This window comes from Gavialis gangeticus, unplaced genomic scaffold, assembly GCF_001723915.1.
Source record: "Gavialis gangeticus isolate Ggan-Ray unplaced genomic scaffold, GavGan_comp1, whole genome shotgun sequence".
Taxonomy (NCBI): domain Eukaryota; kingdom Metazoa; phylum Chordata; order Crocodylia; family Gavialidae; genus Gavialis; species Gavialis gangeticus.
In genome coordinates, this window is record NW_017729028.1 from 9,132,694 (window position 1) to 9,148,183 (window position 15,490).

The 15,490-nt window shown below is 45.2% G+C and overlaps 1 protein-coding gene across 1 annotated transcript in view; it reads right to left on the reverse strand.

The window, feature by feature from the left end:
- The window catches only part of PDIA6 (protein disulfide isomerase family A member 6), a 27,344-nt gene extending 12,504 nt beyond the window's left edge, over positions 1-14,840 (reverse strand). Inside the window, exons 1-7 of the mRNA XM_019520747.1 lie at positions 14,705-14,840; positions 8,841-8,979; positions 8,161-8,218; positions 6,803-6,929; positions 6,165-6,271; positions 1,927-2,063; positions 1,308-1,422 (exon numbers count right to left, since the gene is read on the reverse strand). Coding sequence (XP_019376292.1) covers positions 1,308-1,422; positions 1,927-2,063; positions 6,165-6,271; positions 6,803-6,929; positions 8,161-8,218; positions 8,841-8,979; positions 14,705-14,828 — 807 coding nt within the window. The 5' untranslated portion in view covers positions 14,829-14,840. The remainder of the gene's footprint in view (positions 1-1,307; positions 1,423-1,926; positions 2,064-6,164; positions 6,272-6,802; positions 6,930-8,160; positions 8,219-8,840; positions 8,980-14,704) is intronic.
- Positions 14,841-15,490: the final 650 nt, after the last annotated feature.

Below are 15,490 nucleotides of genomic sequence, written 5' to 3' on the forward strand. Positions count from 1 at the left end.
TCTTGACTTCAAAAAAAGCCTTTGATCTAGTATCCCATGATCACCTCTGTGGTGGACAGATGGGGTGATCTATGTGAAAGAATGATGTCAAACTAGTGTCCAATCAGTCTACAAAAGTCTGCAGCAAAACACTTCAACCTCTCTGCACATTCCATCAACATTAAAAACCGACTTGAATATAAAACTGAAGAACAAGAAAACATCCAGACTGGACTATGTTATGTATGAACTCAATAGAGACTATTATAGATTCTTACCTCATTACCTGGACTAGCTTTTATAACCTATTGAAGGGCATAAGGGCTAACTACTTTATCCCTTTTGATCTCTTCGACCCTACTGCACACCTGAGCAGTACCCCCTGCTCTTATCCTTTCCTCTCCCCTTCCCTAGTGTTTATATTTAGTTCATGTTATTCCTTCTGTTCAGTACCTCTGTTCTCTTCACATCCATCCACAGCATCTGTCAAGCAAAGTTATGCCTGTCTGAACAAATTAGTTGCTACAGTGTCACCCTACACTGCCTTCTGTCATGCTTCCAAGGGAGAGATTAATGCCCATGGCACTTATGGACAGAGGGTGAACTGTGGTATCTTCTGCCCTGTACATTTAATAAAATGAGAACTTAACTTTGTGCCTACAGTGACTGGCCTACAGTAACTGACTAGCAGTTACAAGTGCATTTCACCCCTTTACCAGCATGCTACTTGGATTTCCCTTTCCACCTTTTGTAAGTTATTTTACAGTTAAATACGAGCCTTAATGCTTAGTTCTTCCATGCAGACCAGCCTCCTTGAGGGAAGGAGCTGTTTACTGGAGCACCAAGTTCTGAGCCTGCAGTCTCACTATGCTGTATAGCTTAACATCTTTGGAATTTTTCCAGCTAGATGACTAGAAGCTAGATAAGACGACAGCTGCACTCTGGAAATAACTGCTGCACTCTGACCCAGGTACAAGAGAGCCTGTCCAAAGGAAGTGGTATTTAATTTAGGATGAGACTTTGTAGAGTGCTACAGAAGTACAGAATTATGCCAGGCCTTGTGGCAGTAAGCTGTCAAGATCCTCGATATACTTGCTGGACATCCACATCTATGTTCTCTACACTTCTCTATGCTGCACCCCCTCCAAATCAGAATAGCTACTGCTTTTTCTACAAATTGTTATAATCATTTCTAATATATTTTTAGTGCTTTACAGTAAAATAAAATATTGGTACCACCGTACACATTTTTTCTGGTATAGAGTGGAACACACCTTATCCCACATCCTGTAACCAGAGGGAAAGGAATTTGGAAACTGCAGACTCACCCCATATCGACCAGTCAACATCTGATTTACTGTGGCATCCACAGCAGCTAGCTTCACCTTGCCCTTAGTTTGTTCTTTCACTTCTGTGGCAGCAGCTGCCCATTCTGGCTCCAGACTAGAAAGCAAAACAGTTTTTTAGTGTTACAAGCAACTGTTCTTTTAAAAACAAAGAAGTGAAACTACAGTGAACACCCATGACAGAGGAGAAATTCTGCAAGACATGACAGGTAGCTGGAATCTCTCAGATGAAACCGAGTTCTGTGTTAAGAATACAGATAATCTTAACATGAAAAGCAAAACAAAGCAAACAAAAAACACTTTGAGAGCCTGACCCCTTTGCTGGGAATCTCCTCACTGGCTACAACTGGCAGGGAATCCATTCTTTGCAAGTCCAAGGAGTGCTAAATTCTTGTGCTGACATGGTGCTCTAATGAGCACATAAGACTTAAATTTCTTAACCAGAGGGGCTTATACATCTTTGGGGTGGGAAAACTTAAGAGTACAAACCCACTTATACCAAAGCAGACACAAGGTCCCATTTCAAGGTATATGGCTGCCTGCATACTTAAATACATGGCAAAGGATCAATTGCAGGTGAACTGCCAACAGCTTCATTTACTTTTTGCAGTGTCCACACCAAGGGGCATAAAATTCCACCAGCCAGACATCATCGCTATTTAAGACGTTCTTGTCGAAGGTGTCATCAGTCAACTCAACCACATCCTTCTTATCCGTGTCACCGCTTTCTCGGCTGCTCTGTAGGTCAAGAAATATAAAACTTCAATTAAAAGGTAGGGTGACTATACATGCCGGTTTAGCTGGGACAGCCCTAGATTTTGGAATCTGGTCCCAGTTGGTAGGTGTGAATTAAAATGAGCATCCCAGAAATGCAGGACACAGTCTGGCAGGGAGATGAAGTGGCACAATGCCAGCAGACACCACTGGCTGGTGCACCATCCCACCCTCACCTCTGCTTCCAGGAGCATCAGTGACTTGGGAGAACTGAGGCAACAGGTAGAAAGGGGGTGTCCTGGATTTCCTTATGGTCACTCCAATTAAAAGGAAAGTCAATCAACTGCTTTTCCCCACAGCCTCTGCCCAAAACAGTTCATATGCACCTAAACAGCCTCTTTTTCAACAGATATAAGCAACTGGCTATACTGACAAAACCCAAGAAACAGGAAGATAGACCTTCTTTCAGGTCTTCAAGAATTAACAAGATTATCATCGCTTGAAAGCTCAGAAGTAAGGTCTTAGATGTTAAAAACCTTTCAGCTCACTCTCCTCCCCAAGGGTCTCACACGTAAAACTACAAAAGAAACCATCAAGGTAGAAAAATTCTTATCAATTTTGGTAGCAATAACTTAGATTAAAAGCAAAGATTTCAGGGTATCCAATGTATTCAGTAATACACATTCCATTATCAAAAGGTAACTAAGTCCCATTGACTTTCAACAGAAAGGAAGGGCTCACACAATACCTTAAGAGTCAATTGGACCATCACTTTTGACAACAAGATTTAGGAGCATATGTGAGGCAAGAAGGAAGGGGGGGTGGAGAAAGAAAATTCACGCTTGGATTTCTGGAGGATTTTTACTTTTTCCTCTGGTTACCCTACCTTGACATTTTGCAATTCAGAGCTTGAACCTAATAACCCTATTCATTTTATAGGTACTTAAGGTGCCCAGAGACCTTACGTAAGGAGGACAAACTCTGGTCTTGTTAACCCTTTCATTGTCTGGATTTTATGTTACTAGTTGAAGTCTGTGGACAGAAGTCAAAACAGAAGTACAGAAAGCTAACAAACTTAGCTCTGATACCTCCATGTCGACAGTATTAAAACAATTCCATTAAGCAGATGTATAAGTTAAAACAAAGATTGATAGCTATGTCACCCCTCCCATGTGTATCTTTTGAATTAGATCCTAGAAACTCGAGGACTGCTTCAGCAGGGAGCTCAGTCTTGCTGCTGACGCAATACACTGTGCCCACTCATACCCTCACATGTGTCAGTGCCAGAAATGAGGTAATGTGGATACCACTGGCACCACACACCAGGCTTGGTTTTCTGTGTGCTCAAGAGCAGGGGTGTCCAACCTTTTTGAATACGGGGCTGGATCATGAACTTTTTTATCACCCAGTGGGCTGGTAAGCCATATTCAAAGACCTCACAGGAAGCAGTATCACATCAGGAAGTGATGTCATGTGACCTTTGACACCACTGATGTTGCAGGAAGTGAAAATGAAATGTGGTTTAAAATCCAAAATAAAAACAGTATAAAAGCAACAATGAAATAATACCAAACACTTGAATAAAATAAACACTTTTGCTTCTACTCACTTCTCAATGAATGAAAGAAGCATAATGCAAGTTGACAGATCAAATGTGGAAAAGATATCAGCCAGAGTGGAAACTAATCAAAGCAACAAAATATGGGCATTTTTGAGAACGATCTTCAAGAAGATTTACTTTTATTGAATTAACAACTTGTTAGTAACACATCTTTAACAAGTAGTAACAAGTTGAACCCCCAGTCCCGCACAAAGAGAAACAGAAGCTAAAACACAATCCAAACACTGGACAGTATTTTTACAAAGATTTTTTACCTGCTCCAAATTTACGTTGGAGCCCAGATCATTCATGCTCTATTCTTGAGCATACTGTTGTCTTAAACGAGCATACAGCACAGCTGCAGGGGGATCAGCCACAGCTTTCCCTCCCTGGTGCAGCCCGGTCAGCCCATCCTATCCAGCGGTGGCTTCCCCATGCGCTGCTGCACTTTCCCCCTACCTGCACCAGCTGGTCCCAAAAGGCAGGAGGCTCCACTGCCACTTCTGCTGGCCAGTGCTGACCCAGCCGGGTGTCCCCAGCATCACGTGGGAAGCCAGCTTCAGCCACATGCTGCCCTGGATAGGATGGGCCCAGCTGGGTCGGCACCGGCCAGGAAAAGCAGCATGCAGCTGAAGCTGGCTTCCTACGTGCTGCTGGGGATGAAAGGAGGCTGGCCAGGTCGGCACCAGCCAGCAGAAGCAGTGGTGGAGCCATGTGCCGCTTGGGACTGACTGGTGCAGGCAGGGGGAAATGCAGCCGAGCTGCTGCCGCTCCGGCCAAGCTCATCCTGTCTCGAGTGGCACACGGCTCCACTCCCCCTACCTGGCTGGCCTCCTCCCATCCCCAGCAACACGTGGGAAACCAGCTTTAGCTGCATGCTGCTGAGGATGGGACAGACCCACCCGGGTCAGCACCAGCTCCACAGCCGCTTCTGCTAGCTGTGCCACTCGGGACTGACCAGCACAGGTAGGGGGAAAGTGCAGCTGAGCCCCTTCTGCTCCGGCTGGGCTCATCCCCATCCCAAACGGCACATGGCTACTCCTCTTCCCACATGCACCTTGTCAGCAACGTCAAGCTGATGCGGTGCATGTGGGAACCTTGTCCGTTCCCCAGCCCTTCAGCAGCTATTAGGAAGCTGCTGAGGGGCTGGGGAAGGGACAAGGGGTGGGAACGAAAGTAAACAGTGTTTACTTTCATTTCTCGTCGCAGCACCTCAGGCCTCAGAAAATGCCTCTGGGCCATATGTTGGACAAGCCTGCTCAAGAGCATCAGCACAAGGCACCCCCAAGACATCCTCACCTCATTTCTGAATCTGAAGCATGTAGACCAGCCACTGGTGGTTGGGACTTGCAGCCTCTGTTGCTCCAGTATAGGTGCGCACACACCTTGAATTTCTACACTGAAGGGACTGTAGGGCCTGCATTCCTGAGTCTATGGTGCAGTGAACATTGCAGAAATCTGCATTCCTGCTGCAGGAGAGTACTGATGTCAGCTGGTGGTGGGACCATGCCCCTCATGCTGGCAAAGTTGGCAGTCATGCAGAGCTGGGGGAGACTATGGATGTTCCATGGAAGCAATACCAACATGCTTAATACCACATTACATAGTATGTTTCAAGTGGAAAGCATGTCAGAGTAGAACCAGGAGCTATTAAAGTGTCACCTAACTTTTAAACAACTGCTACTGGCTTATAAAATCAGGGAGATTAAAAATACTGTCAGTTAACTTTAGTCTATTGATGTACATCTGAAACTGAACTAATGTTTTATCATCAGAACACAGATTTTTCAAGTAAGCTCCTAAAAGCCTACAAGCTCATAGAGGCCCATTGCCATTTCTGGACTGAAGAATAATCTGTGGTAAGACACTCAGGAAAAAGAGTTTTTACTGCCATTGGTAAGAGTGTCAGTCACTTGTGTGAATTGGCCCTTTTACAAACCACGTTCACTTTACTTTATCCTGAGGGAGAGATTTATGGCTGGAGGAAGGAGGGAAGTGTCTACTGCTAAAAAGCCTAAAGTAATGGGCTTCTACGCACAGTGGCAATGTGTAGGGGATGCACAGGGGTGCACATGCACCCGACAGGCTGCATTCTCTGTTTAGGCGATGGGCAGTGGGGAGCACTAGCACTCCTGTCTGCCCCTCTGCAAGGACCAGCTGGGGAGTGGGGGTGCCAGATGAAGTGCTGCTGGCACTTCCTGGTCAGCATGAATGGCCACTACTGACCTGCCCCCATCCCCCAGGTGCTGGGGGGGGCACCTGCTCCCTCTGACTCGGGTGGCACCAGATGCCCATGCATCAAGACCCACATCCCATGCTTTTCCAGACAGGGTGTAGGTATTGCACTAGCAAGAACGAATGAAGTATATCGCTAGAAGATACTGAGGAGAACAAGTCTTAAGAGCTCATGCCTCTGACTTGCAAGAGACATTACACAAAATGGTACCATCTGTGCACCAAGGTCACTTGGCAAAACCATCTTGGATACAAACAAACAAAGGGGTTATTCATTCCCTGACACACACCTGCTTTCCAGAACTGTATCCACCACTTCTGCCACTGAGACGCTCCTTTACCATAGATCGAGTAGCACTTAATGCAGCATCAACAATAGCTTCACTTGTCCTACCCCCTACAACACAGCAAAATAAAGAACCAGAGTTACAAGACAGTTAAATATGGTGCTTATTTAGTTTTATAAGCTGAGATGTAGGGTCCCATTCTCCTCCAGATGCTTCAATGGGAAAAGGACTGGACCTAATAGTGCCGTGTGATAGGATTCCATTAATTTAGATTAATGCTCTTCAAATGAACTTCCTCAAATACCAAAACGCAAGGAAATCCCATGCAAAGTACCAACTGCACTTGCAGTTGCCACTACCAACACAACCCACAAATACCCTTTGTGCAGTCACTTAACCCTTGGTGTACACATAGAAATAAACTGTTAAAATACTGGAAAAACTTGATCAGAAACTGACAGTTTTGAGGGCTATCAGAGGCATAAGGCTCTCTCAGAAACAAGTTAACAGCCTTAGCACACAGCCTTTTATCAATCCCAAGGCTGACAGGAGTATACAGTACCTAATATTTGACAGTAGATGTGAGCAGTGCTAACCATTGTCTTTAAAACACACAACATATGGGACTGCACAAGATTTACCCTGGTAATCTTCTGCTTTGTTTTTGTTGGCTCCAAATATCTTGATAGTTGGGAATCCTTTAACACCATACTGACCACCTAGTGACTGGTGCTTATCTGCATCCACTGCGCCTACTTTCACCACACCCTGTTGAAATTAAAAAGAGCCACTGTAATGTAATGCATTTGAGAGATACTAATTAGACAGGAAGAACAAGTAAAAAAATTGTCAGGTACATGGAGGCTCTGGGATCTCGACAGATAGAAAGGGCAGCAACCAATGAGAAGATATTCCCTAAAGAGCAGTACTACTAGATATTAAACTGATGGTCTGTGTGTAATCACTTATTCAGACTTACAGCAACAGCTGTAAGTGCAAACTCCTCTTTTAACTTTCTTTGTTAAAGTGCATAACTTAAAACAGAAAAATCAAAGTCCAGGAGGTTACTGCCAACTTTCTATTTGCCTGTCAGTTAGGGTTGTGCGAGGCGTCGGACAGAGCTTTGGACCTGGAGAAGCTTCGGACGCTTCAGGGTATGAAGCAGCATGTCTGGATCGAAGTGCTGGCCTCATTAGGCTTCCAGAAGTGGTTCAGAGCTTCCGAAGCGCTTTGGAGCCACCTTGCAGATCCGGCCATAGGGTATAATGGGGAAACAATACAATATCTATAAACTTTGTTGTTTTTTGTCCGATTTGGATGAACTGACTGTCTCTGTCTTGGGGGCTGGGAGATACTACTGCAAGCCTGGTTGCTAAGCTACTGTGTTACCAGTTACCAATCAATCATGATTCACTCAGGGACCAGTTCAATACACAGGACCCAGCTAACCTAACCAGTTAATTGACATCAATTAGCACCTACAAAACCAGGCTAAAGAGAGGAAAGAATCAATACAGATAATCAACTGCCCCAAGACAGAGACAGTCAGCCTGACAAGCAAAAGTCAGGAGTTTTGTCCATCAGCAGCTAGGTATGCAGGGCCCCAGAACCCCTGCACTGATCCCCTCAACAGCTGGCAGGCTTTGCAGCCTCAGCAGGGGCCACCATCCCTGCAGCTTTCACCCTCCTGCACCTTAAACACACAGGGTCAACCACGTCACAAGTTTTGCTTGTCCACAGCTTGAGGTGCAGTTCCCCCCAAACCCCTGCACCTTGAAACTTCTTGAATATTCTTGAAACTTGGCAGGCTTTGTGGCTTCACCAGGGGCCACGACCCCGGCAGTTTTCACCCTCCCCCCCCATTGTCAATGGCCACTTCCTGACCCAGGCAAGTAGGACTTTTGCAAATGTAACCTTATATTTACTGTCTGTTTCCATGACAACAGATGAAAACCAATCCCCACACCTCAGTACAAGCCTGAGGAAATGCAAGACTTACTTTTAATGCTGTGGCCGCTTTCTTCCATTCAGGAGTGAGTCTCTGACAGTGACCACACCTTTTGGGAAAAACAGTTTTTAACCAAGATAGTATAAAGTCTTTCACAGAACATCTAAGAAATCTAATCAGTTTGAACTTGGAAAGAGACAAAATATGCAAGAATAAACTGATTTTCTTTTTTTGCAAGTGGCCTCTGTTTTTACCCATTATTAGGGGGAACATCAAGTCAATACAACTTCACTTCCTCGCTTCATGTCTACCCAGAAACCTTCCAAAGTTAAGACTCGTATGTGGCCCCTGTCGGTTTGTAACAATTAGCACCAAAACCAAACAGTGAAACAGTGTTCTCTTTCAGGTACCTATGAAAGCATGCACACACAAGCCATGTTTGGCACATTACATTACTATGCTTTCAGAAGCCTAATATATATTTGACTCAAAAGTCTAACTCTGAAAAGGGCAACATTAAGAGAAACGTTGCTGGCCACAAGGCCACAACAATATCAAGTGAGATGTGTGCCAGAAACTGAAGGGAAATCCTGGATCAAGCAGTGAGTCACCTTTGGTATTCCTCCATGATGCAAGAGTGAAAAGAAAGCTGGTTGATTATAGAAGTCAGTCACTCCTCTTGCAAAAGTGCTGACTAGGACTTTGCTTAGTACTACAGCCATAACACTTACCACGGTGCATAAAACTCTACCAGCCACAAGCTGGCACTCTGAAGGACTTCCTTGTTGAAATTTGTTGGTGTTAGCTCTATCACATCACTGGAAGAATATAAACTGTTAACTGCCAGGAAGAATGTACAGCTCACAGCTCCTAGAACAAAACACAAGTTATCCTCCCATTAAAAATATCAGTGGGTTCCTAAGTTCATGGCCATGTCACTCCCCCATGTTTGTTTTTTTTTAGCAGCAAAAATGAAAATGGCAAGAAGCCCAAGTCTGCCAGGAGGAAAGCTGAGGCATGATGCATCATTCTTCTTCCCCTCTGCATACAAAGAAACCCAAACTCACATAGCCAGGAATACAGAAGTTTGGACAACAGATGCTGTTCTTTCCAACATATCCTAGCAAAGAGGCTCAAATTTGTGCTGGCCTGTAAACCTCCTCACAAAGGCATTTGGGTTTGCCTACAAGAGCCACTGCAACCATCTGTGCATACAGAGTAGAGCAAGCAGGCAAGGCCTTTGAGTGCACATTCTGGAAGCATGCAGGACCTCCTCAGGGTCTCGAGGGCAACTACAGAATCAGCTGACCATGTTCCTTATTCAACAACATGACTTAAAGGGTACATAAACAAGATCTTTCTGCTCGCCCCCAACACTGCAACATGCTAGCCAAATAGCTTTAAGCTACACTGATCGGGAACAAGGAGTTGCTATATTCAGTTCTGGACTGAAGTCAAAGGAGAACAGGAGGAAGAAAGGCTGGAGCTTCTCCCATTCTTACTCCTAAAGGGTTCTTGAACCTTCAATATTGTTGGGATGAAAACTGACTACAATCCAGCTTCTGGGTCACACCCATGGAATAAAACACACAATCCACAAGCCTTGTGCAACTCTGCAAGCTGTTAGGTGATGGAAGGGCAGCATCTTATTCCCCTGAAAAATTACAGAGGGAACAAACAGGAGCCTTATTATTCAAAGGGTGGAAAAAAATCTTTACAGTGAAAGACTTAAGTAACTCAGTCTTTCTGGCTTATCAAAAAGGAAGATCGAGCCATCTTATTTAGAAAAAGTTTATTTAGAAACATCTTCACAATTCAGAGACACCAGACACTGCATTTACTTGAATACAAGCCAAGCCCCCAATAATCAGATTCTATATATGGGGAAATTCATAAACTTTTTATCATTTTCCAGGTATACAACCTAATTAATGGAGGTTTGCCATGAATTTGTCCCCCATCCCCTAATACAGGAGGGAAAATATATATATATATTTTTTTAAGGGGGGGAAGGGTGGTCAAGTGGCCCTCTTGCTTTTGGCATTCCCCTCTTCTCCCCCCACCACAACTTCTTTCCCCCACTCTTTACTGTCAGACGCTGCTCTTCTGAAGCACAAGTGAGAAAGGCAAAATTTGCATATAAGCAAGTTACTACAGATACCAATGTACCATAGACTAAGTTCAGGCAAAGCTGAAGCAATTACTACTAGTTTTAGCACAGGTCCTGTTGGCAGAGACCTGTCATGCTGCTTCATCCCGCACTTGTGATAACTGATAAAATTTATATACATATGAGGTGCAGGGCAACTTGGTCCGGCTCTTCCTCACCGAGGGCAGGGCCACACTAATCATATACAACAGGCTAAGAGGGAGGGCAACAGAGGGTTTCTGGGTAATGCCTGCCAGACATTTAAGGCTGGTGAAGAAACACGAATAATTGGAAATAGGAAAGAAAGGTGCAGCTCAGCTATGGGAGTGAAGAGTGAGTCAGAATGCATTCAATGTTGTCATTCACCATGACTTGAAAAAGACTTGACACTGAGGGGACTATATACAATGAGCTGTACCCCAGACTTCATTCAGGTGGACTATACTAATTTATCTTTGTGGTAGGATCCCATCACTATCTTTACCCAATATGGGCCAGGTGCTTTATAGTCTTGTTCAGTGTGGACTGCACTGAACTTCCTAGTGGGTTTCCATTACTGAGCACATGCTGATTTTACCTTCCATTAAACTGCTGTCAGAGTATTTAATGGGGTTTCCTTGTATGTGATCATAAGATGAGGAGCTATTTTCCACAGGCTGATTGGGGTAAAAAAACCTCATCTTATATTCAAGTAAATATGGGATTAATTTATCAGAGAAAGGCACAGTAGGAGCTGGAGAGAACCACAAAGCCACGTAACTTCATTTTTCATCTGAATCCGAGCAGTGCACCAGGTGACTAACCACTGGTACAAGCTAGGAGGGGTAGCGGGGAATTCTCCAGCTGGAATGTTTCAAAATGAGGATTGGCCATTGTTCTGGAAGATTTGCTTTAGTGATGACAACAATCTAGGGCCCAGGGTACATGTGATCAGCCAAGGCCAGAATATCACCCAGCTCTAATATTTATCTACCTTTTCATCAGCTCATCTCAAAGCACTTTATAGAGGTCAGTATCATTACTTCATTTTGCAGACAGGCATGTCACTCCTTCACTGCCAAGAAAACCAATCAGAACACAACTCTCCTAAACTCCTGTCCACTATACCCACTGCCTCAGAGGGGTCTCTTTCTAGACTTAATCTCAGTTTTTAACCACTGATTGGTTTGAGCACATTTATTCACATGAAAGAGCGGATCCCTCCCTTCACACACATAGCACTCTCACACAACTCCCACTGCTGCAGTGAGTCACTGTGACCTACAGTAATAGCTGCCCTCAGTTGCTGGTTTAAGACACTGAGAGGGCAGGAGGCACATCAGAACTGTTCAAGGGAAAAGCAAATTCTTTTCAAGGAGCTGAGCTCAGTATAACTGGTAAAAGGGTTTCTATGTTGTTAATACCCCTCACCTAAGATACCTGTGCCAGATTAGGATCAAAAGTGGAATTCTTTGAATTTATTCAACCACTCTTTCATGTCTCACCCTTTTCATAAGTGGATAATTTATCTGAGTTTAGATGTATTTTCAGGAAATTTAAGTTTGTTGTGAAATTTACTCAGTCTTACAATAGTTTTTATGCTCAATGGATGGAGAACTCTGACATAACAGCATGATTCATTATTTCTTACAATTGAAACTTGCTTTCAGTAGAACATTCAACCATAAAATCGCTTCTTACAGGCACCCAATCCAGGAAAACTCAAATATTTGCAAAATGCAAACCACAAAGATCTCCAAACACCTTTGTAATTTTGCTTTAGCATAGGAATGAATGAGACATAAGAACAGCTGTAACTGCATTAGATAGAAAACTTTGTTGTATAGCAAAAAAGCTAAATACCAATTGACAGAGATTTGAAAGAGAACCTTCCTTACCGGCAGGTTCTGTCATAACCATCCAACAGAAGGACAGTCTTGCAAGAAAGTCTGATGCGCATGTTGATGTACATTATACCCAGATAGGCAAGATCCTCCTTCAGAGCCATACATGGTACTGTTTAGTCAGACCATCCCACTGCTTGTCAAAAGTTTAGCTGTACAGGATCCTAAACCCACCTGGAAATAGCGCACTGATTCTAAGAGAAAAAGTAGTAGATGTGTTGGAGGGTAAACTATTAGAAAAAAGCTGCACATTTTGTTTTCACAGATACCTATAAGGGAAGGTCTTCTGAAGTGGAGAAAAGATTAGCTGGGTTCTGTCTTTCCTCCCCCTATCCATAACACACCGCTTTCTGATTAAAAAAAGATTCTCTCAGTCTCCCTGGTGTACCGGATTCTAGTTATGGACAGCCAGGAAAACAACGTATCCACCCCAACGCTCACTGGAGATAAGACAAAATTCGGTTTAAGAGCAAACAGCTCAAAACATGCTTTGCGTTACCAAAAGCAATGACTCTCCAGTATAATACCGCTATTTCCAAATGGCAACAACCCATCATTTGACAACCAACTGAAATGCATGTTACAGCATCTAGGTGGCTGGTATTTTTTCATACAGGACGCAAGAGCAATGTCAGCACTTAAACTTCCTCTCTTGAAATATTCAAGCTGCATTTGTCTTTTGCCCTTTCCTCAAATGTTCTCTTGTATTTTATCTTCTGTGGTTTCAACTTGTTGTTGTTCTCATTCGAGATTTCCATTTGCCAAGGGAAACTCCCAATTTGAATTCAACATGTTTTTAATTTTGCCATTTAACCAAGATAGTTACATTTCTGATTTTCCTTTTGTTTAGGGAGCATGCATGCATGCATGCCTCAAGTCCTGAATGCTGAGTTCTTATTTTTTACCATTACAAATCTTCACAGCAGGATTCAAAGTCACAATGCTGTTCTTCGGGACTCTTCAAGGAGGAGGAAACTTAGGGCAGTGGTCACTAGGATTAAGAAGTCTATCTTAATATATGACCTACTTGAACTCCTAAATGTTACTTCCAGCTGTGATGGTGTCAGTTCTGCTCACATGCTCTACAGTCAACAGTTTAAAAAAATATTTAAGATTCCCAGAAAGGCAAGCCCCGATTCTATTTTGTGCATTGTGTGAAAAGAAACTAAATCATCTAAGCACGATACTCTCCCACCCCATGAAAGTCCCTGGACAAAAAAAGACCATTGATACAGATGGGCGGGGTCTTTGTCCTCCTTGCTACTGTGTGTATGAGATAGCCATAAAGCAGGGTAAAAATGCATCTTACAGACCAGTGATTCTCAAACAGGTGCCAACATACCCTGGGGTTCCTTGAGATCCTGTCAAGGACACCACTGCTTTAATTAATCACTGTGTGACACCCAATCTAGGTTCATGGTACAGGTGATATCTTTGATTAGACCAACAAGATTTTTGCAAAAAAAAAAAAAAATTCTTTTCTGCAAAAATTATGTTGGTCTAATAAAAGATATCACCTGTACCACGAGCCCAGATGGCTTTTTCCTCTAGACCAATACAGCTACAACCTGGATACCTGACACAATGGTTAGATTTACAAGCCAGATTCACAAGATAAACCCAGATATTTCAACTAGAAATCCAAAATTGTGGTTTATCTGAGTACTCTGCAACAGAAAAAAAACCTGCTGTTATTTTTCTGCAGGCAAAAATAAGGAACGAAGACTAAAAACTGGCATTTTCCAATGGGTGCCTTGAGTCTTAAGAAGGTTGAGAACAACTATTATAGACTAGTAACTAAATCAGACAGCTACAAGTTTTCATGCCCTTGAGTTCACTTCATCAAATGGATGAAAACTTACGCATGTTCGATTTAGCTGGTCTACAAGGTGCATCTCCGCCTTCAGACTAACAGGGTGAACTGCCTCTCCATCACAAGGGTCCAGCCACGAGGGCACTACAAAAGCAGGTGCATTCAGGGGCTTGAACGGGTGGCACACAATCACCCCAACACATCTAAGCCCTCTTAGATGCTTATTAGGTAGAGCTGGGCTGCAGTTTCTTTGCAGCCTCCCACCGCAACATCTGTCAATTCACCTGTGGAAAAAGTTCAGTCTCCCATCTCACTGGATGTCCTCTTTTTGTGCAACTGCACCACGCTCGCAGGACACCTCCTCTACGCCTGCGATCTCATGTTCTCCCACCTGCCTTCCAACGGCTTCGTCCACCCGCCCGCGTCGCCCCGTCTCCGCTCGGCCCGAACGGACCCTTCAAGACGCCCCTAAGTTGCCTACTGCCGAGCGCAAGGGCGAGCGCAGGGGAGGGGCGATGTAGCCTCGCACCAGCGCTTCTCAAGAGCGACCCGACCCGACCCGACCCGACCCAGCTGCCTGTGGAGGGCCGACCCTACCCGCGCGCCGTAAGCACCAGGCCCCAGGCCCGGCTAGCGGCTTTGTGCGCCAGGGTCACCAGCTCCCTCCTCCCCGAGGAGCCGCACGAGACCCCACCTTGCCCTGTCCCAGCCGGAACCTGGCTGGCCTGAACCCCCCGCGCCAGGCCCTACCGAGGAACAGGCGGCCCACGCCGAGCGCGCCCATGACGGTGGCGGTGGCTGCAGCCCGTGTGCCGGACCGGCCGCTGCCCCCCGCGCACGCGGCTGCCAGTTCTCCGCCGTGGCCGCTGCTCATTGGCGGCGCGGGGGTTCCTTCATTTGCATAGCCAATGGCAGGCGGCCGGATCAGCGCAGAGCCCGGGGGAGGGGCGGGGCCAGCGCGGCTCCGGGCGGCAGGGCGGGGCCGGCTGACGTCAGCGCCGGGCGGGGCCGAGCGGCTGGCGCCTGCCTCGCGCTGTTTCTTGCCTGGTGTAGGGCTCAGCGCCGACCGCCACCGCGGCATGTAGCTGGGGCCACACAACCTGCCCCAGGGCCAGCACCCATACAGCCAGTGACAGCACCAGCAGCCCCGACAGAGCCAATGCGAGCACCCCCGCAAAGCCAGCGCCTGCACGCGCACGCACAGCAAGTGCCTGCACGCGCGCAGAGCCAGCTCCTGCTCGCAGAGCTGCCACCAGCACCCATGCGCAGCCAGCGCTAGCACCAACCCATACAACCAGCCGGCGCAAGCGTATGAAAGTGAACAAATGTAGCCCCTTTCAGGGATCCTGGTTTTCTCTGGTTTAAAAAAATCCCCGATTTTTGGTTGAAAAACGTAACTCTACATCCACATTTTTCCATGATGTAAATGCAACACCACTAATATATCTAGATCTAGATCTAGATATATTAGTGGTGTTGCATTTACATCATGGAAAAATGTGGATGTAGAGTTACGTTTTTCCATCAAAAATCGGG